General features: G+C 39.4%; 1 protein-coding gene across 5 annotated transcripts in view; it reads left to right on the top strand.

Moving 5' to 3' along the window:
* The window catches only part of SLC41A2 (solute carrier family 41 member 2), a 67,408-nt gene that overhangs the window by 8,313 nt on the left and 37,537 nt on the right, over window positions 1-21,558 (top strand). For 4 of the 5 annotated variants that reach the window (XM_075428490.1, XM_075428489.1, XM_075428487.1 and 1 more), the window contains 5 exons: window positions 1,554-2,282; window positions 4,999-5,106; window positions 12,166-12,237; window positions 13,106-13,250; window positions 19,086-19,232. In XM_075428490.1, the coding sequence (XP_075284605.1) occupies window positions 1,728-2,282; window positions 4,999-5,106; window positions 12,166-12,237; window positions 13,106-13,250; window positions 19,086-19,232 (1,027 nt within the window). In that variant the 5' untranslated portion in view covers window positions 1,554-1,727. Of the gene's footprint in view, window positions 1-1,553; window positions 2,283-4,944; window positions 5,107-12,165; window positions 12,238-13,105; window positions 13,251-19,085; window positions 19,233-21,558 lie in introns of those variants that run through there. The other variant, XM_075428491.1, reaches the window with a different exon arrangement.

Raw genomic sequence — 21,558 nt, 5'->3', positions numbered from 1 at the left:
TCTAACCCTAACTATTTTTTCTTCCTGCAGTCTATAAGAATAAGTTTTCCAAGCTTTGCATAGGTACAGTGTCTTGAGCTTGTGGAGTTGTGTTATCCCACATCATTCTGGTGTAGTCTGCCTGACCTTTGTTTCTTTGTTTATGCCAATCATTTAGCTGTATTCATGGAGTCTAGTAATAAATACTGAAGTCAACAAAGCTTCAAGTCAAATGAAAACTGTTGTTCTTCTAGTAAATTATTGTAACTATTGTCACAACATGAAAACTGGAGAAAAGGAAGGTGAAGTGACTTCTGGTGGAGGGAATGTCAAATGACTTGAGGCTGCCAGTATATAATTGTTTAATTTTCTACCACAATGGAAATTTCAAAGTAGAAATAAATTCACATTAGACATAAAAGATATAATATATTTTCATGATTTGCAGAAAGCAAAACAAACTGACCACATTAAGTGTTAATATTGATCAAATAATTACATTTTAGTGGTTACCAGACATCAGAATAACCTGTCTTTCAGGAAATACCTGCAACTTCCACCTCATGCAAAATTAAATTAGAATCAGATTTTTAATATCATTCTTTCAGTTATCCTAACTACTAACTTCTAAAAAAAATTTAATTAAATTTATTTTTAAATTAAATTTATTTAATTAAATTTATTTAATTAAATTTAATTTTGATATGGCTAATTTATGAATATAGTATTGCAGCTTTTTATTTAAAATTAGACTAATTTAAACTATATTAGACTAACTGGTCTAAATTTCATTACTGTCTTCTTTCTTTCCTATTGTAGTATTTTGTGGAAAAATGTCCAGTTTTATTATGTATATAGTAGCTCTTTACACTTAACACAATTTATATGCTTGCTTCAGAGAAAATTCAGTTACTATGATTTTAAATTAGCATGCTTTTGAATTTTACATATCAATATCGGTTTACCATCTTTTTATGGGGGTGGAGGGCAGGGACTGCCAACACATAAGGCCTTTGCCACCCAGACTATTGCGTTGGGCTTACCACTTCTGATAGCGTTTTGAAAGTTAGGGATTTTTTTTCCTTATCTTTTTCCGTGCTCCTTGCTATTAGCTTAGCGTGGGAGGAGCAACTGTGGCCCCGCAGTGCACCATGTGGGTTCCATTTGTCCATACCCTTGCACCTTGCAGAAATATGTTTCTCTGGGGACCTAATGCTTTCAAGGCCACTGGAAGTCCAGCGTTGCACACAGTATCTGCCTGAAGACTTGGACTTCCTGGGCTTTAAAAAGGCAAAAGCTAGGCCCTCACCAATTCACGTACAGTCCATACTGCTGTCTGTTTCTTTCACTGGAAAGTACACCAGTTTGTGAAATTTCCTCACCCACCAACTTTCCCTTTTTATGTTCTAATTTCTTTCAATTTAGGCACTTGAATGTTGGAGGAGATTGGCATTTCTACAGATACTTGCTTTGGAAAGATACTGGGGGATCTGAACATTTAAACCAGTATTGTGTGTCTTCTGTAGAGTTAAAATATTTTAAAATTTGAATATATGCTATTTACTTTTTTGCAGATCCAATCTTGCTTATGGAATTGTTGAAGATAAAAAACATTTTTGCATGCAAAAAAGGATCATTTTCGTCTACCTGTTTTAAAATCATCAAGTGTGGCACTTGATGACTCTACAAGATTTCTTCACTGACGTCTGAAAAACAAAGTGCTTTTCAACCTGTACTTCTGTAGCACTATGACTAACTGTAAAGGCAGATCTACCATCTCCAAAACAAATAGCAAAGTTCATGACAGAGAAGGTTTTGTAAACTGGACCATAAATTTTAATACAATTCAGTCCGATAAATTTTTGAGACTGCTTTTGAGTATGGTTCCTGTTGTTTACCAAATAAACCAGGATGAAAGACACAAAAAAGTGAATGGTGTCTGGCAAGATGGATTGCAACAGGCAGGACACAATTTTAATGCTAGGTCTGAACAGCACGCAGAGTACCATCACTTCTCAGAACCAAGTTTTCATGGGAGTAATGGACACAGCCCATCTGGCTGTAGCCCTAAATATGATGATTTTACCGGTTACAATTACTGTGATGGAATGGACACTTCAGAAACAGATGCCATGTTGCAGGAAGACAACCTATCTAGTGACAGTAATGAAGATATCATTGTGGAAGGGAGTAGAAAACAACCCAAAGAATCTAGTAGTATTATGGCGTTACAGATACTGGTACCTTTCTTGCTAGCAGGATTTGGAACTGTTTCTGCTGGCATGGTTTTGGATATTGTACAGGTTTGTATTTGCTTTGAAAGATGTTTTTTTAACAGGTAGTCTGTGGGATTTACAATTCTAACATGATATTGTAGATGTTTACAATATTGAAGAGTAATTAGGTCTGTGTATGATTGTGCTGCTATGAACTCCTTTTCCCCAAACCTCATCGTAAATAGTTCCAGTGTTTAATACGGAGTCATTCAAGTCTTGATAAGTGTTGTCACTTAGCCACAGTGAGCTGGTGAATAAAACTGTTACTTTCTGCTTGAACTAGGGATAGAAATATAGTAATGGTTCAAAATTCTCTTGACACTAGTAATTGTATACATAGTCAAGTGGGAGTTGTAATAAACCATGATGCTGCATTACACAGGAGTTTAAAAAGATTAGAAGAATTTATTGCATTACCTCATTTCCTTGTGTGCTTCAAGTCTATGCAGTTCCTGAAATACTGTGTGGATTCGGTCCATGATAATGTATATGGTATATGAAAATGAACATTACACTCATATGTTATATAAAATTCATATGAAATGATTTAGAGCTTTTTGAATATTCAGATGCAAGTGACTTTTTTTGTATAACATTAGGTATACTGAACACTCAGAATTACAAACGTCAGTGATGTGAACTCGGCTGCAAAATCATGTCCACCTTAACGTATAATTGTAGTAGATCCAGAGAAGCCAGCTTATCTTAGTTTGTGGTAGCTGATTTAACTGATTATAGTTGTTCAGGACTAAGATAAAATAGAACTTTCTCTGAATTTTAAGACTTAAGTTTAGCAATATTTTTAAAACCTGTTTTGCAGTATTATATCACTAAGATACTAGTGATACAGAACATTTTTAGGACTGGTTTCTAGCTTAACACAGCTGTAGATGTTATCAGCATTTCAGTGGAGTTAAAAGTAACAGTTGCCTATGAAATAATTCTTTGTGCAATGATATTTGAAGAAAATTCTGGGGAAAGGTTAAGGTTAAACAGTTAAGACAGGTTTATTGGACTAGCTTATTTTATTGCCTTCTCTTTACATTTTGAAGGCTATGTTTACGTTTATTTCCTACCTAATTTCTGTTTTTTAAAAACCAGAAATTTCTTATAAATACAAACCTTATGGATTCTCTGTTCCCGTATGAATAGATTCACAACAAAATATTCAAAAATATGAAATAGCCACTATATTAAAACTGAAAGATAGTAGAGAAATTAATCTGTTTTGTTTTGTTTCGTTCAGCTTTAGGGTTTTCTTTAGCTACCCTTAAGGGTTTACAGAGTTAATTTAAAGAGGTGTAACAGGTGACCATTGTTGTCACTCAATATCTTGAGAGTGTAAAGGAAGCTTGGACTTCAATCAATTACAATGAAAAGACACTTTTATACATCAAGTAAAAGGAAAATAAAAATTGACATGCAGACTGTACTGCTTCCTTGCACTGTTTTACACTAATCTTGCACTTTGTTCATTTACATCTTGCCAATTTAATCTTTGTACAGATGCTTTGTTTGTATTCTGTTAATATGTGATTTACTTCATGATACAGCGTAATGATCAGCCAAAAGAGGCAGTTATGCTTACTGCCACTGCTGGCTTCCAAACAAATGTTTCACTTTGCCTTCCTTCCCTTAAGGGAATGAAAGTGTTTATAAAGCTGGTTTTTGAGGTGGACTGTGACATATCTTGATTTTTCCTTCTATATTACTTTTAATCTTGATTGGTTTCCTAGTCCAGCTCATCATGAATGAGAGAGATGTGACAGAAAGGCAAAAAAACCCCCTAGTGTCAGTACTACCCTTTTCACCTTAAACTAAGGTGATGTCAGTAAAGTAGGGTTTTGAAATGTGATGGAACATGTTTTGAAAATGAAAATTTGAAGACAACAAAGCATTCTAAGCTTGTTCTTTAGAAACCATTTCATGGCTGTTCTTTCCCAGTAGTAAATAGGTATGTAACTTCACCTATAGGAAATTCTCAGATCTAGTTTACATTTGAGAATGGAATCCTTTTATTTTAATTAAAATAATAATTTAAATGTTTGCAAATCCATGAATGCAAAGACAATTTCCAGTTTTGTTAGTTTAGTTGAAGTTGGTAAGTGATTACATATTAAATACATGGATTGACAGGCATACAAAGTAGCACAGTATTTCTGTGCTGAGAACTCAGTGCACACAAGGAATTATGGGAGGGTTTGTCTTTGTTTGCTTTATAAAATCTGGGCTTTGGAAAACTGTGCTCTTCTAAATCTCACACGTAGAAGTCAAAGAGTAAAGAGAAGCTTTTTTCACTTACAGGCTTTGTTCATTTGACAGCTAATTCCTTGCTGTTTTTACATGAGGTTTCTACACAGCTGGAAGGGAAAAGATGAAAATATTATTGCAAATTAAGAGCAGAATTCAAGAGCAGTCATAGCACCTGGTACTATTTTAAAGTAATGAAAAAAAAGACTTCAGATTAATGACATCTTTTTTTAACTAGGTTTGTTTTAAGGCCAAGTTTTGTATCTCTTACTTTTGGTATTCTCATCTTTGAAGTAGTAGTATGCAGTCATAAATCTATTTTATCTAGACAGATAACAGTTCTGGCTTTAGACTTTCAGGTCTAATATAAAAAAATTGATTGGTTTTTTTTTTTAGAGACTTAAGTTATGCGTTACAGAATTTTTTTAATACTTTGCAGATGGTCTAAAGAGAATTTTTGAATTGAATGTTTCCCACTGTATCCTTTATATAGCATTGGGATGTGTTCAAGAATGTTACTGAAGTTTTTATCTTGGTTCCTGCGCTTCTTGGTCTCAAAGGAAATTTGGAAATGACCTTGGCATCCCGACTGTCAACTGCTGTAAGTAACTTTCTCTTCCGCTTCGCTCTTCAGATATATGTTGTAAATATTTCAAAAGGAATACAAATCTTTGGAACACAAGGGTTTATACTGGGGAGTTTTAGACTAGATATTAGGAAAAACTTCTTTACTGAAAGAGTGGTCAGGCATTGGAACAGGCTGCCCAGGGAAGTGGTGGAGTCACCATCCCTGGAGGTGTTCAAAAAACGTGTAGATGTGGAACTTCAGGATATGGGTTAGTAGGAATGGTGGTGTTGGGTGGATGGTTGGACTTGATGATCTTAGAGATCTTTTCCAACCTATGATTCTATGATGTTTAACTTATTTAACTAGGATATTATTCTATTATATTTAACTTAATCTGGCTGTTATGTGGGCTCTTTAAATCTGTTATTAAATTGGCAAATTTAAACTTACTTCCTTGGTGTCTTCTAACTCATCATTCAGAACAGATAAGGTAGATATTTGAGATTTACGTGTGTATTCTGTAAGGTTGACAGATCTCTTTGGCCTTGATGAGGTTTGAATAGGCTAACAAAATGTGTACATTTTGAACACATTTTTCTAAGGACCACTTGTGTGGCACCATAATAAAGCATTGCTAACAGTGCTACTTGTCCTGGTTTCAACTGGGATAGAGTTAATTTTCCTCTAGGTAGCTGCTGTGTTTTGGATTTAGTAGGAGAAGGGTGTTGATAACACTGATGTTTTCTGTTGTTGCTGTGAAATCAAGGACTTTTTCCAGTCTCTCATATTCAGCTAACGAGCAGGTGTGCAGGAGCTGGGAGGGAGCACAGCCAGGCAGCCAGACCAAGCTGGCCAATGGAAATGGTTCCATACCATAGACATTGTGCTCAGTTCATAAGTGGGGGTTGGCCAGGGGGCAGGAATCTTTCTCTGCTTTTCTCATTTCTGTGAGTTTGAATCTTCTCTTGTCTGGGAGTTTGAACTTCTCTGGCAGTTCGGTCTTTTTTGGGAGTTTTGAGAAATTCGAAAAAAATCTGCGAGTTCGGGTTCCGTGATCACTGCTTGGGGACTGACTGTGAATCGGTCATTGGGTAGCGAGAAAGTTGTATTCCATATAGTTTGTTTTGCATATTCATTATTATCATTATTACTATCACTAGTAGCAGTAGTAGTAGTAATAGTAGTAGTATTTCCGTTGTTGTCTTACTAAACTGTGTTTGCCTCAGCCCACGAGTTTCCCCTTTTGTCCATTTCTCCTCCCCGTCCTACTGGGGGGGGACAGGAGGGGTGAGTGAGTGGTTGTCGGATCGTAATTGCCGATTGCTGGGTTAAACTATGACACTAGTACAGACCTTTGTTGATCGAGCTGTAAGAAACTTTTTTAGCTTTCTGGCTAAATAGTTTTGTTGCTTTTTTGTTGTGGTGGCTTTTTGGGGGGTCTGCTTATTTTTTTATGTGTGTCAACACTGTAACATAGCATAACTATGTTTTTTCTGTGTCTGCTTTCTTACATATTTGTCGTAGTTCTTTTCTGTGTCTCAAGGGTTGTTCCATTCCTTCCTTTTTCTAGCCTATGCAAGCCAGATTACCTTACCATATAACTTTTTTTGTGTGTATGAATAACTATAGTGAACAGAATGTTCTAATAATGTTGCTAAACAATTTCTGGTACCTGAACTGGGTACCCCTGTAAGACACTGCCTAGTGCAGTGTTTCTCCTTTGTAAGATATTTTTTCCATTCTCCAGCAAGGCACCCGCTCTTCCTGTTCCCCTTTGAATGAATCTTTCTAGAAAATATTTGTCCAAAGGTGTGTGTAACTCCAGATGAGACCTTGCTATGGCTTTGTAGACTAGCGCTTCCTTATTTCTTTCAAAAATTGCTCTTGAAACTTTCTATGTTTATATGTACTTGCTTTCCTAGCAGTGTCAGATTTAGACCTGACAGTCACTTTGTGATCAATGTCTGTGTCCTAGTATTTCTCCTTTTGTGTTATTTCCAGCTGTCACTCCCATCTTCTAGCAGAAATATAATTAATCCATAAGTGCATGACCTTGTATTTCTACTGTTGAATTTCATCTGTAGTCGTTGCTGTCATCCTCAAGGTCATCCAGTTTTTGCACAATATTGCTATGCTTTATGTTGACAAGGTCTCCCAGTTTTCTGTCATTAATGCATTTAATTGCCACATTATATTGAGTTATTGCCCAAATGCACACCGTGATGGACATAGCCTTAGCAGTTCTATGAAGGTTTGCTTGTGTCATGCCCATTTTAGAAACTGATTACATTTGCCCCATACCCATTCTTTCATACCTAAGAACTGACAAGTTTTGTTATATCTTGGTCAATGGCAGCCTTAGCTATTCAGTCTTGTTTTCTATATGATTTTAATGCTCTTACTTTTCTGAGTATTTTTGCTGTTTCTTAACACTATTTTGTATGTAAACTTTACTGCCTTTACTGTCAGGCATGAATACTTTTGTCTCTAACCTTGATTTTTTCTTGTGTTGACTTGTTGCTTAATTTGTTCCTGACTGTTACAGTTTGTGGCCTGAGGATTGAACATCCTTGTATTGCTTAGTGAAAAATACACCAAGCCCAAGATCTACCAGTGCCTTACTGAAAGCTTAAAAAACGAGGGTCAGAATCAGCTCTACCACTTCTACTTCACTTAATAGGATCTTTAGTTCTTTGTCTCAACTGAGCTTACGACCTTTGCCAGATCATGACTGCAGAACTTCTTCTCTGGGCCAATCAATGGCTGATTTCCCCATCCTTACCAAGGGCACCTCAATTGTGAACCTCGCAGCTCTCGGGACATTTGGAAAAGGGTCATGCAGACCCTTTTTCTGCACTGGGAATCCTAACTTCGGTTCATATTATCCATCAACCGTTACCAAAAATCGAGGAGACGATCCCCCTCTCATACACACAGCAAAAGGATACTGGAGTTTCCCCAACACTGGCTGCATGCTCAGCGGTTAACTAAAGTTGGCATCATGAGCTTCAGGCCACTTCCCCTCAGCCCAAAATGGCATTCTTAAGAGTGTCCCATTAACTATGTGATAACATGATCTGTAGATGTCTTGAACATGATTTTTTTCAGAGCCAATTTGTCCATTTGAGGCCCAAGATCCTACCAAGACTCAAACAACAGCCCATTCTGAGAGGGCTCAGTTTGAGGAGTGTTACGAGTGCCATTTACCACTGTCGTTAAGTCTCACCAAGACATAAATCAGCTGATGTTGCAAAGGTTTTTACTCAAGCATTTCATGAAGGCTTCTTCCTCAGTACCAGAAACTGTCGTATGTCTGTCTTGGCCAAATCGTTTTAGCCAGTTCTGTTTGTCTCCTTCCACCATGAAGGTTAATTAACTGGCTACAAAGAGGTCAATGAAGTATATATTTCTTCAGACAATGCTATGTGGGTGTGGGAGCTCCAGTTTCTTTGGCATTGCCCGAAGTCACGGTCACAGCACCACTGGCACTAAGCTACTTCCCAGTTTTGCATCGACAGACCTGTGGGGTTTTTTTGTTATTTGTTTGTTTGCTTTCTAATGCCTCTAGTTTCCTTGTATGACCTGTTTTCTTCAAGAATCATGACAGATTCTTGGACTAAGTTACACAGATCATTAAAATACTTTCTAGGACTTCTGTAGTCGTATTGTAAGTTCATTGGACATCCTTCGCAGGGAGAAGGTAGAGACTTGTCACGGTTCGGTGACCTTTTGCTCCTTTGCCAGTGGTGGCTCTAATTTGTTGTAGGTGGTGAAGAGCTCATCAGTTACTGTTGTAGAGTCTGTGTGTGTATGCGCGTGTGCGTAACACAGTGGAGATTTAAGAGAACAATATTGTACAAAAGGAGAACAGTTATAGATCATTCATTATCACGATAATGCTAACAAGATTATACTTAGTTTTTATATGTGAAAAAAAGCAGAAAAAATGGCTTTTATCTTGCAAAGAACCTTCCATCTTTCTCTTACATACCTTTTTCATGCTGAACACCAGTTGCAGTGTGCACAGCTGTGCGAGCTGGTGGTTAACCAGCTGCATGCCCCCGAGTGCTACTGCAAAGGCAAACAAATACACAGTAATTCAGTCAGGTTTCTAATTGTTAGTTAAAAAACAACAAAAAAACCCAAAACCCTATGAAAACTTGTTACATGTTACATGCAGCTTCTTACAGGTGACAACTTTGGCTTAGTTGCCAGATATGAATTTAAACTCCTGGACAGTTGCCCTGATTGCTCTGCTTCCTCCAGGTTTTAAAAACAGATGCTGTGTCATATTGTATCGTTCCTTACTGGAGTTTAATCAAAAAGCTAGCTACTGGACCTGCAATTTATGTGCCAGTTCTCTCAGACCTCTGTGAAAGAGGTTATTTTGATCTTTGCACTCTTCACATTGGTTTAATTGACCCCTACTTTCTTTAGCCATCCAATCTTTGGTCCTGTCATCCTTATCCTAAGTGAAAACTGAAGGCGTATATTCATTCAGGGCATATCTAAACAGTTATTTGGAGGCAGTTGTACGATTAATCTTCCTTTCTCTGGCTTAAATTTGCAGTAGCTGGCTCCCCACCAGGTACCGTCTTTACAGTAGATACAAGATTGTGCCCCTGTGAATAGCCTTACCTATGAGGAGGAAATTTCTAACATTTCAGCACTGGAGCTAATTCATACCCTTCTTGCTCGATTTGCAATCTGAATTTATAGACATGTCTATGCTCTTGGGGCTGTAGACTAATTATCTTTACTCTGTTGTAATTATGTAGTCAGCCAAAAAGTAATGTCTCTTTAGCAAGTTTCTGTTATCTGTAATACGTCTGGTTTTGTTTTACTGCATAGAATCACAGAATAAAATCACAGAACGCTTTGGGTTGGAAGGGACCTTTAGAGGTCATCTAGCCCAACCCCCCTGCAGTGAGCAGGGACATCTTCCACTAGATCACATTGCCACTTGATCACCTTCATTCATCTTGTTGCCTAAATTCTTATTTTGGCTGTTTGTTACTGGTCACTCAGTTTCCCATCCACTTTAGAATCAGTGATTTCACTAAATCTGTCTCAAGACTGTGTTTTTAATCTACCTCAGGGCAGAACTTGTACTTCTCTCTGATGTGAGTGTGAATGTAAAGCGTTCTCCCTCCCCCCACTGCTGTGCTGGCAGAACTGTGTGAGGTGCACTGAGGTCAGCTACCCATTCAAGCACTATATTTATATTGTGTGTTTTGTATTCTTCATCTTTGTTCTGCAGTTTGAGTCGCTCTGATTGTCTCGGTTCACACTGTTGCCTCTTCTCCCTATTCCTTTTTCTTATTTTAAAGAGGAAATGAAAAAAAAAAACCCAACCCAACACTAAAACACCACTCATCCAGTCATCCCTGTAGACTTATGCAGACTCTAGTTTTGACTGTGTGTTATCAGGGTTAGGCATTACCAATACGACTTTAAAAACTTTTTGGTTAGGTCCATCTGTTCCACAGTATCACAATAAACTTGATCTTACAGCCGAGAGGAGTCACTCAGCTGCTTTTCTCCCTTCCAAACCCTAAGAGCATTTGTGCATGGTTACGTGGTTGCCTGTGGTGGATCCAATCATTTTGTAGAAGGTAACCCCTTTTTGCTCCCTGAAAAGAAGTGATTTCCATCAAACCAGCAAGCAAATATATGTTGTCGTGAACTCACCCATGGAGCTGGTAGATCTGGTTCAAGAAAGAAAACGTGAACATGTAGCTGATAGTAGTGGAAAGAAGAACTATGGCATTTGGCTGCAGCTCACTTTTAGGCTGGATTAAGCATTTTGACAGATTATTGTTTTAACAGTGATTTTATGGATACTTTTCAAAAACTTCTTAAAAGGAGAAAAAGAGTGAAGCTCTCCATAGCCTGCTATTTTGTTCATCTAGCGTATATATTTAAGAAGGATGCAAAGGAGGTTCTTATCTGCACTTCCTTGGGTATTGTGTATATTTAAATTTAATGCATGTATTTGCGGAGCTTTGGCTGTACTTTGAATACTGTAAAATATTTATAGTGTAGATTGAGATAAAGTGTCTTACGACATTTCTAAGTTTTGAAGTTAGCATTCCTTTTAATACTTTGTTCCTCACAAGTCACTGCTATCACAAAATGGAACAAAGTGGAAAAGAGATAGAAGTAAAGCCAACTGAGAAGAAATTATCAAAGGAGGAAAAAATATGCATTAAGACTTTCTATGTTTTGAGAAGTATGCTATCTTATAAATTGGTATTCTGTGGGAAAACCCACTAAAATTTATGCTCAATATGTAAAAAAATGTTCAGTTATCTCAAAAAGGAAGTTATTTTAAATATAGTCGTACTGCAGTGGCACGTACTGTTCTTCAGATCTTGTCCTCTAACTCAAAGAAAAAAGCAAAAGTAGGAAATACATTGTAAAAGAGTATGTATATACTTTTTCATTTTGTAGAATAGTTTATTTGCTGTCTTTTCAGCTACTGCCTTAGGACTGGACTTACATCATTTACAGCATCAAAAGTCTCTAGCTGTGTTGTGTAAATGAAAAGTTAGAATACTAGACAGTATTAGATATGGTTTCTGATTTTCTGTTAAGCGCTTGCAGTCTGTCTATGCAGGTAGTTTCACTGCAGTCAGTTAACAGACTTGCAGCCACACATTTTTCGATTGGCTCATAGAATTTAAGGGCCACAGAAACAAGTTCAGTCTGAAGTGACTCAACACTGATAAGTTTCCCTTCAGCCACTGATCTAATCACTGGTGGTGCTTGGACATTCCTGGACTGTAAGGTGGCTAGTATATCTTGCACAGTCAGCTAATGTTAAACAGGTTACTATGTAAAACTGCAGCACGTTTAGCTACTTTTGGGTAGATACTGTAAGTACATTTTAAAGTCAACAGCGATGCTTGACTTGAAAAACGAATAGCCTGGTTTTGACTTGAAAAAAGTGTAGCTTGGTTTTAACTTGATGTCAGAATGTCTCTTTTTTCCCGTGTGTTGAACTATTTGTGGGTTTCTGCCTTGTTAGTATATTTTCAAGTAGTACAATTTTAAACGCAAATGTCTGAAATTCTTTTGTAATTTTGACAGGTAAATATCGGAAAAATGGATTCTCCCATTGAGAAATGGAACCTAATAATTGGGAATTTGGCCTTAAAACAGGTAAATATAATGGATTTATTTAATTAACTCTTGTAAGTGAGCAATGTTATTGGAAAAAGTCCATCACAGGCATTGATGACTATAGAGATAAGGGCAGTGTTAATGGGAAACTAGCTCTACTACACTGGCTTATACTTAAACATAATGTTTGCATGACTGATTTTTTTTTTTAACAGTGTAGTTCTCTAAATCAATATGAGCTTATATATATATATCAGACAAAGAGGTATTCTTTGTGACTGTACCAAGGGTATTTCCTTTTTAATTTTTCTGAGAGAGAATCTGAGGATGATTAGAGAAAAACTTCAGATTTGGAAAAACCTTTTAAATTTGACCTCTCAAATGTTTTGAGTACTGTTTTTGCATTGGATTCAACGTTTAAAGGAAGTAAGTGACAGAACTTTTGGATAATAAATAATATTTTAAATAGCCGGGTCATTTGAGGAAATGAGTGTTTGTTCTCCAAAGCAACTATTTCTTAAGAATAAGAACTATTTCATGTTCATATGTTATAATACAATATGCCAAAAAAATAGGTGAAATGTTTATGGTGTGACTTCACTGTTTTAAGTGGCTTAGGAGCCTCTTTAGGCATTACAGCTTTGGCTCCTGGTAAATCCTCTGCTCTATTCTCTGATTTTACTTTTGTTATTCTTGAGTCTCTGAAATGTTAGTAAAGCCTTTTCTGCTGGCGTAACATTTTTCTTCTTGATCACTCAGGGTTATCATCATCTCTACGAAATGGATAAGCATACTCCCTTTACACCTTGCAAATAAATGTGGATAGGAGGAAAGGATAACAGAAGAAGATTCTGTAGTCCTCTTAAGTCTATCAATTTTAAGAATTGTTCGCCTTTTTCTTTTTCAGGTTCAGGCAACAGTAGTTGGTTTTCTGGCAGCAGTGGCAGCAGTTATATTGGGCTGGATTCCAGAGGGCAAATACCGGTTTGATCATTCAATCCTTCTGTGTTCTAGCAGCGTAGCAACTGCCTTCATAGCTTCTCTCTTACAAGGTAAAAGAGTATGTCTGTTACGTTTTACAGACGTTTAGTTTTCTGTGGATGCTGAATGTATATTATGTTGGTATTCCTTAAAATTTTAAATCTAGTAAGGTATAATACATCTGAAACACAGCTGAGGATAGGATGCCCTTTTGCCATGTCCATACAGGCCTGCCTATTGCATTCCCCTCCTGTCATATTCTTTGAAAAGGTTTGATTTTCATGACCTCCTGAGCATATCTAAAACAAAAAGTATGGTTTTTAGATTTTACCTAATATGATGGAGAACTTCCCCCCCCTGCTTTCTATATTCATTGATGTGCAAAATATATTCTTAGTACTAAACAGGTAGAACTTATTTGTAATTAAGCTCAGGTGAGCCCAGGTGTTAGCTCAGCTGAATCCAAGCTCCCTGTTTGTCCATGCTGCTTATATGTTAGTTTGTGTATCTGAAGTGAACGAATTGGCTGGTTGTGTGAAGGGTTTGGGCCAAGTTCAAGTCCCCCTCTACAAACAGTGCCAATGTCTGTCTGGAGCCACATGGCGTGATAAATTTAATCCTCTCTTCCCAATTGTCAGGAAACATTTAAGCATAAAAGATGGTACTTAATGGACATGGGAGGAGGGGAAAGTACCTCTACTGGTGACATATTCTTAATGAAAATACATAGTCAGTAGTCTTAATAATAGTAAGTCAAGTAAAATGTTTGACTTCCTTTTTTTAATAATCAGATGTGTGTACTTATGTGAAAATTACAAAATTGTTAAAGTTTTGCATGGAATTAAGAGCACTTAGTTTTTATTGGTGACTACAAAGCCGTTGAGTTTCAAGTGCAGGAGAACTGGGGAACATGAGTGCAACCCAGGAGTGTACCCATGAACAACCTGTAAAAAAGGCCCAGGACCAAAGGGCACTAGTAACATCCCCCCATCGGGCTGAAGGAAGGGACGCAAAGGATAACAGCGAGTGGAAGCGGGTCCGCAATCGGGGCAGGAGGCGAACCCTTCCCTTGCCCACCACATCTCCACAGGTGCCTCTGCATAATAGGTATGAGGCTCTAGATGTGGAGGACAAGGTGAAGGATGGTGCAGGGGTTGACCCATCCACATCGGAGGAGGCACAAAGATCAGAAGGACCTCCCTCTCATATTACTACCAGCTCCACAAGGAAGAAGAGAAGAGTCATAGTTGTAGGAGACTCCCAGCTGAGGGGAACAGAGGGTCCGATATGCTGGGCAGACCCTCCTCTCAGTGAAGTCTGTTGCCTCCCAGGAGCAGGGGTCAAGGACATTGCTAGGAAACTTCCTAGACTGGTCCGACCCTCAGACTATTATCCTCTACTGCTCTTCCATGTGGGTGCGGACAAAGTTGCAGTAAGTAGCCCGAAGGCAATTAAAAAAGAATTCAAAGCCCTAGGACGATTAGTAAAGGAATCTGGAGCACAGGTTATCTTTTCATCGCTCCTTCCAGTGGTGGGCAGAGACTTTGAGCGACATAGGCAGACTCAGTCTATTAACACATGGCTCCGTGACTGGTGTCACCGCCACAACTTTGGGTTCTTTGACCATGGGACGACATACACAGCACCAAGCTTGCTGACATCAAATGGAGACCAGCTTTCTCAAAGGGGGAAGAGGATCTTTACCCAAAAGCTTGCGGGGCTCATTGACAGGGCTTTAAACTAGAGGTGAAGGGGGAAGGGGAACCTATCAGGCTTGCCAGCGACAGGCTAGGGGAGGATACACAATGGTTAGAGGGATGGGGGGCTAGTAGGAGCCCTCAACCCGTTGCCCAGCAGCAAGTGAGGGACACTGCAGCAATGTGGAAGCCTTGCTGAGGGGAGCTGGAGGCGCCTGAGGTATCAGGTGCCAACAAGAAAATACCCATGAAGCACCTCAAGGGAAAAAAGGGGTGCTCTGCTATGAAGGTAAGAAGGCCGACAGCTCAGATGAAATGCCTCTATACAAACGCACGCAGCATGGGAAACAAACAGGAGGAGATGGAAGCAGTCGTGCTGCTGGAAAGCTACGACCTGATTGCCATCACGGAAACTTGGTGGGATGAGTCCCACGACTGGAATGTGGCTCTTGATGGCTACAGGCTGTTCAGAAGGGACAGGCGAGGAAGGAGGGGCGGGGGCGTTGCCCTTTACATCAAGAAAACACTACAGAGTGAGGAGCTGTCCCTGAAGAATAGCCACGAGCAGGTCGAAAGCTTATGGGTAAGAATCGGAGAGAGAGGCAACAAAGGGAACCTAGTGGTTGGTGTCTACTACAGGCTGCCAGATCAAGAGGAGCTGATAGACGAAGCGTTCTTCCTCCAACTCCAGGAGGCTTCGCACTCGCAGGCTCTCTTCCTACTGGGGGACTTCAACCACCCCGACATCTGCTGGAAAAGCAACACGGAAAGCTGTAGGCAATCCAGCAGGTTCCTAGAATGCATTGAAGACAACTTCTTAAGCCAGGTAATAAGCACCCCTACCCGAGGGGATGTGATACTAGACCTGGTAGTCACCAATGCGAGTGAGCTCGTTGGGGATGTCAAGATCGGAGGTAGCCTGGGCTGCAGTGACCACGCGCTGGTGGAACTAACGCTACGGAGGGAAATGGGAATAACGAAGAGCATAGTCACGACCCTAAATTTTAGGAGGGCAAACTTCCAGCTCTTCAAGGAGATAGTCAGAAGGACTCCCTGGGAAACGGTCCTCAGGGACAGGGGAACAGAACAGAGCTGGCAGGTCTTTAAGGATGTATTCCACAGAGCGCAAGAGCTCTCGATCCCCAAGTGTAAGAAGTCGGGCAGAGAAGGGAAGAGACCGGCATGGCTGAGGCAAGAGATGCTGGTCAAACTAAGGAAGAAGAGGGAACTGCACAGGCAGTGGAAGCAGGGACTGGCTTCCTGGGAAGAGTATAGGGAAGCTACCCGGTTGTGTAGGGATGGGGTCAGGAAGGCCAAGGCACAGCTGAAGCTGAACTTGGCAAGGGATGCGAAAAATAACAAGAAGGGCTTCTACAGGTATGTCAGCCGGAAAAAGATGGTCAAAGAAAGCGTACCCCTGCTCATGAGCGAGACCGGCGAACTGGCAACAACAGATGAGGAGAAAGCTGAGGTACTCAACAACTTTTTTGCCTCAGTCTTCACTGGCAACCTCTCTCCTCACCCCTCCCGAGTCGATGAATGGCATGAAGGAGACCAGGAGGGTAAAATCCCTCCAGCTGTAAGTGAAGACCAGGTTCGGGACCTCCTGCAGAACCTAAACGTACAGAAGTCCATGGGACCTGATGAGATGCATCCCAGAGTCCTGAGGGAACTGGCTGATGTAGTTGCCAAGCCACTCTCCATGATATTTGAAAAGTCATGGCAGTCAGGGGAAGTTCTCAGTGACTGGAAAAAGGGAAACATTGTGCCCCTTTTCAAAAAGGGTAGAAAGGAAGACCCTGGGAACTACCGACCTGTCAGCCTCACCTCTGTGCCTGGGAAGATCATGGAACAGATCCTCCTAGAAGATATGCTAAGGCACATGGAGGCCAGGGAGGTGATTCGAGACAGCCAGCATGGCTTCACCAAGGGCAAGTCCTGCCTCACCAACCTAGTGGCTTTCTATGATGGTGTAACAACAAGGGTGGACAAGGGAAAACCTATGGATGTCATCTGTCTGGATTTTTGTAAAGCCTTTGACATGGTCCCCCACAACATCCTTCTCTCTAAATTGGAGAGCCATGGATTTGATGGGTGGACCGTTCGGTGGATAAGGAATTGGTTGGATGGTCGCAGCCAAAGGGTAGTGGTCAACGGCTCAATGTCCAGATGGAGACCAGTGACGAGTGGAGTCCCTCAGGGGTCCGTACTGGGACCGGTGCTGTTCAATATATTCATCAATGACATGGACAGCGACATCGAGTGTACCCTCAGCAAGTTTGCAGATGACACCAAGCTGAGTGGTATGGTTGAGACACCAGAAGGACGGGATGCCATCCAGAGGGACCTGGACAAGCTGGAGAGGTGGGCCTGTGTGAACCTCATGAGGTTCAACACGGCCAAGTGCAAGGTCCTACACCTGGGTCGGGGTAATCCCCGCTATCAATACAGGCTGGGGGATGAAAGGATCGAGAGCAGCTCTGCTGAGAGGGACTTGGGGGTACTGATAGACGAAAGGCTGGACATGAGCCGGCAATGTGCACTGGCAGCCCAGAGGGCCAACCGTGTCCTGGGCTGCATCAGGAGAAGCGTGGCCAGCAGGTCGAGAGAGGTGATTCTGCCCCTCTACTCTGCTCTGGTGAGACCTCACCTGGAGTACTGCGTTCAGCTCTGGAGCCCTCAGCACAAGAAGGACTTGGAACTGTTGGAGCGGGTCCAAAGGAGGGCTACAAAAATGATCCGAGGGCTGGAGCACCTCTCCTATGAGGACAGGCTGAGAGAGTTGGGCTTGTTCAGCCTGGAGAAGAGAAGGCTGCGGGGAGACCTTATTCAGCATTTCAGTACTTAAAGGGAGCCTATAGGAAAGATGGGGACAATCTTTTTAGTAGAGATACCAGTGACAGGAGGGGTAATGGTTTTAAACTAAAACAGGGTAGGTTTAGGCTAGATATAAGGAAGAAATTCTTTACAATGAGGGTTGTGAAACACTGGAACGGGTTGCCCAGAGAGGTAGTGGAGACCCCATCCCTGGAAACATTCAAGACCAGATTGGACGGGGCTCTGAGCAACCTGATCCAGTTAGCGGTGTCCCTGCTCGCTGCGGGGGGGTTAGACTAGATGACTTCTAGGGGTCCCGTCCAACCCAAAACTTTCTATGATTCTATGATTTTTTCCACTTCTGTTGTATAATATGGACATGAAGAGAAACTTTTGTTGTTATCTCGTGATGGGCCAGCACAGGAAATTACTTTCTAAGCTTCATCCTCCTACACGTGAAACAGGTGTTTTTGAAATACTGTGATCCTACGGGATCATTTCAGTTCTTTCTTTCCAGAATTTAAAGGACTGTGACTCTTTAGGCAGTTTCTCTGAAAGTGAACTTTTAATGTAGCCTACAATACATAATATTGCTAAAATACATGAAAATTATAATACCAATTTTTCAAAAATTCTTTAAATAACATAATTTAACGTCCTTTGATCGTATACACAGTTGAAGCTCTTATGTGTATTATATGATGAGAGGGAAATTACTCAAGTTATGCCAAAGAAGACTGTTAATAACAATGTGAATTTTATTTTTGTATCCACTTGCATTCTGCAGGGAAATGCCTCTTAAAAAGTTAGCATTGCTGTTTATAGAAAAGAAAAATAGAAACCAACATCCTTAATTTAAAATGTTTTAACTGTATAGCAAGTAACATTTTTATATGTTGTCTAGTTTTTAATTTATGGTGTAGCTTCTTGACTATTGGTGCTAAGTCGATTACTGCAAATCTTGCACAACATCAGATGTCAATGTATTTAATCTTACGTTGTTATCAGCCTAGTGTAATTTAAATTTCAGTCAGCTAAAGTTAATAGGGTGCAGATATAACACACTGCATATTTTTTTTCTTCAGGAAATGGCTGATTTACAATTTCAGTAGTGCTAATTCTAATCGTAATCATAAGCAAAATAGTCAATTGTAGAGATGGTTCTGGGTTCTTTTGTGTGTATGCTTACTGTATTTTTTTAATATATAACCTCATTTCTTAAAGTGGCTAAAACTTAAAAGTATAGACCTCGGTCAGGTGGGAAGAACAATCACCCTGGGCAAAAACACTCACTTCTTATTTATGAAGTTTGAAAGTGCCATTATCTTGGAATTTTCTGTGGAGTTACAACAGTAGATATGGTTACTGTATTCTCGTCTCTGTTGATTCTAGGAATAATAATGGTTGGAGTTATTGTTGGATCAAAGAAGACTGGTATTAATCCTGACAATGTTGCCACTCCTATAGCAGCAAGTTTTGGAGATCTTATTACTCTTGCTATACTAGCATGGATAAGTCAGGGTCTTTATACTTGCCTTGGTAAGTATGTTTGTAAGTGTGTATGTCTCCCTAGGAACCTCTTTTGGATTAGGAGGGTGGGGAGAAGCCAGGAAGGGAAAGGTTTAGAAAACCTTTTAGTTTAACTGACTGCTGTATCAACATTTATACCATTGAATGAGGAATCTTGGGTTGCAACATTATGCCATGATCTTTTTTAAGATGATAGAAGTCACTAACCACAGTCTTGTCGCGATCTGCTAAAATCTGAAAGACTCTCACAGTATCACAGTCAATCTACATGTGAATTAGGAACTGTAGTTGCTGAATTTACTCTGCTTTATTGCTGGGGAGGGAAGCTGTCTTCATGCAAATTTTCTTGAATGCCCACCCCTAAATCAAACGCTTTCCAGAGTCCTTTTGAAGTGCTCTACCCTTGCACTGAGGGGAGGAGCTGAACTGATTAATTTGATCACCTGCTGGGAGAGAAGTTCTGCTTTGAGATTTTTTTTCTTTTGTTAGAGTGTGGTTTTAGACAACATTCAAATATATCTTGTGCTACAGCTATGCCTAGAAATCAAAGTAACAATAATTTAAGTACTACTTTGAGTAACAATAGCAAGTCTACAAGTATGTATTCCAAGAAGTGAAGCCTCATTTTAGATAGATTTGTGCTTTGCAATTGCTATGACTTTTAAATTATTTACACAAAGACTATTGTGAATTCCCTTCTGATTCTTTCCAAGTGCTTTCCAACTCCCATTGCAATACCTCCTTGTTTCCTCATCTTCCCTACTTCAGCTTCCAGTACCAGTTTCCTCAGCTCTTTCCTATCTCGTTTCCCTCACAGTGTGACACTTCCATGTCTCCCTCCTGTTCCCTGCACCGATGCTTGATTTTACCAGCATTTCCTTCTGTGTTTCAGTAAACGAAGTAACTGCTTCCAGTTTCTCCAAATAATGGCCCTGCTCTGTTCTGTTTACTTAGTTTTGCTTTGTCTTATAACTTTGGTGACTGTATTTCAAACATAAATCTGCTAATTTAGCTATAGCTTTCTTCAGAACAGCAGTTCTTCCATGAAAGATGAAAAAATGTATAACCACTCTGAATAGCTAAACCGCAAAGTAGAGAACTTCGCTGGCTGCTGACTACAGAGGGCAATGATCTAATCCTACTTCATGCATGAATTTTGTCTGGCTTCTCGATGACAGCTTTTACTCTTTGCTTATTTTCCCACTAATAGCTATGAACTGGTGAATTACACATAAACAACTCCAAACTGATTTTCTTATGAATGACTTTTTTTTCCAGTCTGCAATTCTTCTCTTCTACTAGCTATCTGCATGTTTCTGTAGACCCTTTGAAACGGTTTTTCTGATTTCTAGGACCTCTACTGTCTAAATCCCACTCTCTTAAAGGAGCAGACCACTGAAGAAGGTTCATCATCACAATGTCTACTAAAAATGAATATTCCTGTAATTATTGTTATTAGAAGCATGTTCAGGTAGTAGCTGACGTAGTGAAATGCTTGATTGTCACAAAGGAGATGTGAGCTTGGAAAATGAGAATGAGGAGCTGAAAAATCAATGTTTTTCTTCCTGTTTCTTCATCTCCCTCATGAAGGGTCAAAAAATGTGAAAACATTTTCTCGCAGGAGGAGAATAATGTTCAGAACAAGAGTTAAAATTAAATTGTTGCTCCAACTGATGCTTACATAGAAACTATTTAAAATATATTGTGTTTTAAAAGACATAATTGTAGACGATTATAGTATAGTATGCTATACTATAGCATAGGCCAAATTTTGTGTTGTCCATAGTTGTTTTACCAGATATGTTGATGTCACCACATATATTCTTTACATTTATGCTCATTGTTCAAGCCTTTTTATGTAAAAATTTGAGCTGTTCTGTTTAAGTATTACAACACTGGTCAGAAAAGTTCTCTAATAAGACTCAAGCTATCTTGGTGTGATTTGCCGTTTTGTTTCTTAGTTTTCAACTGATGATTTTATATTGTCAGTATTTGATTTTTCATATTTAGAATGTGTTGACATGATGTCAGCTTAAATGTATCAGTGTGCAAAACAGCCATTTTTTATATTTTCTATATTTTTGTTGAAATTTAAATTGTATTATTTCATAACTATATTTAAATGCTTTGTTATGTTCTAATAAAATAACTTATTTCATAAAATGCTTCCTTTAGATACTTCTTTTAAGAAAGTTTATAGACTTACAGTGAAAAGAAAATTAGTAAAGATTTTTTTATCATCTCTTCTTTCTTTTCTCCTGATGAGAAGAACAGAGAGGAAGCCTCTATTCTCGTGAAATTTGGTGTCCCTAGCTAATGCTAGGACTGGGATAAT

Source organism: Opisthocomus hoazin, chromosome 8 (genome assembly GCF_030867145.1).
Source record: "Opisthocomus hoazin isolate bOpiHoa1 chromosome 8, bOpiHoa1.hap1, whole genome shotgun sequence".
NCBI lineage: Eukaryota > Metazoa > Chordata > Aves > Opisthocomiformes > Opisthocomidae > Opisthocomus > Opisthocomus hoazin.
Note: the sequence above shows the minus strand (reverse complement) of the source record. Positions and strands in the feature narration are given on the sequence as shown.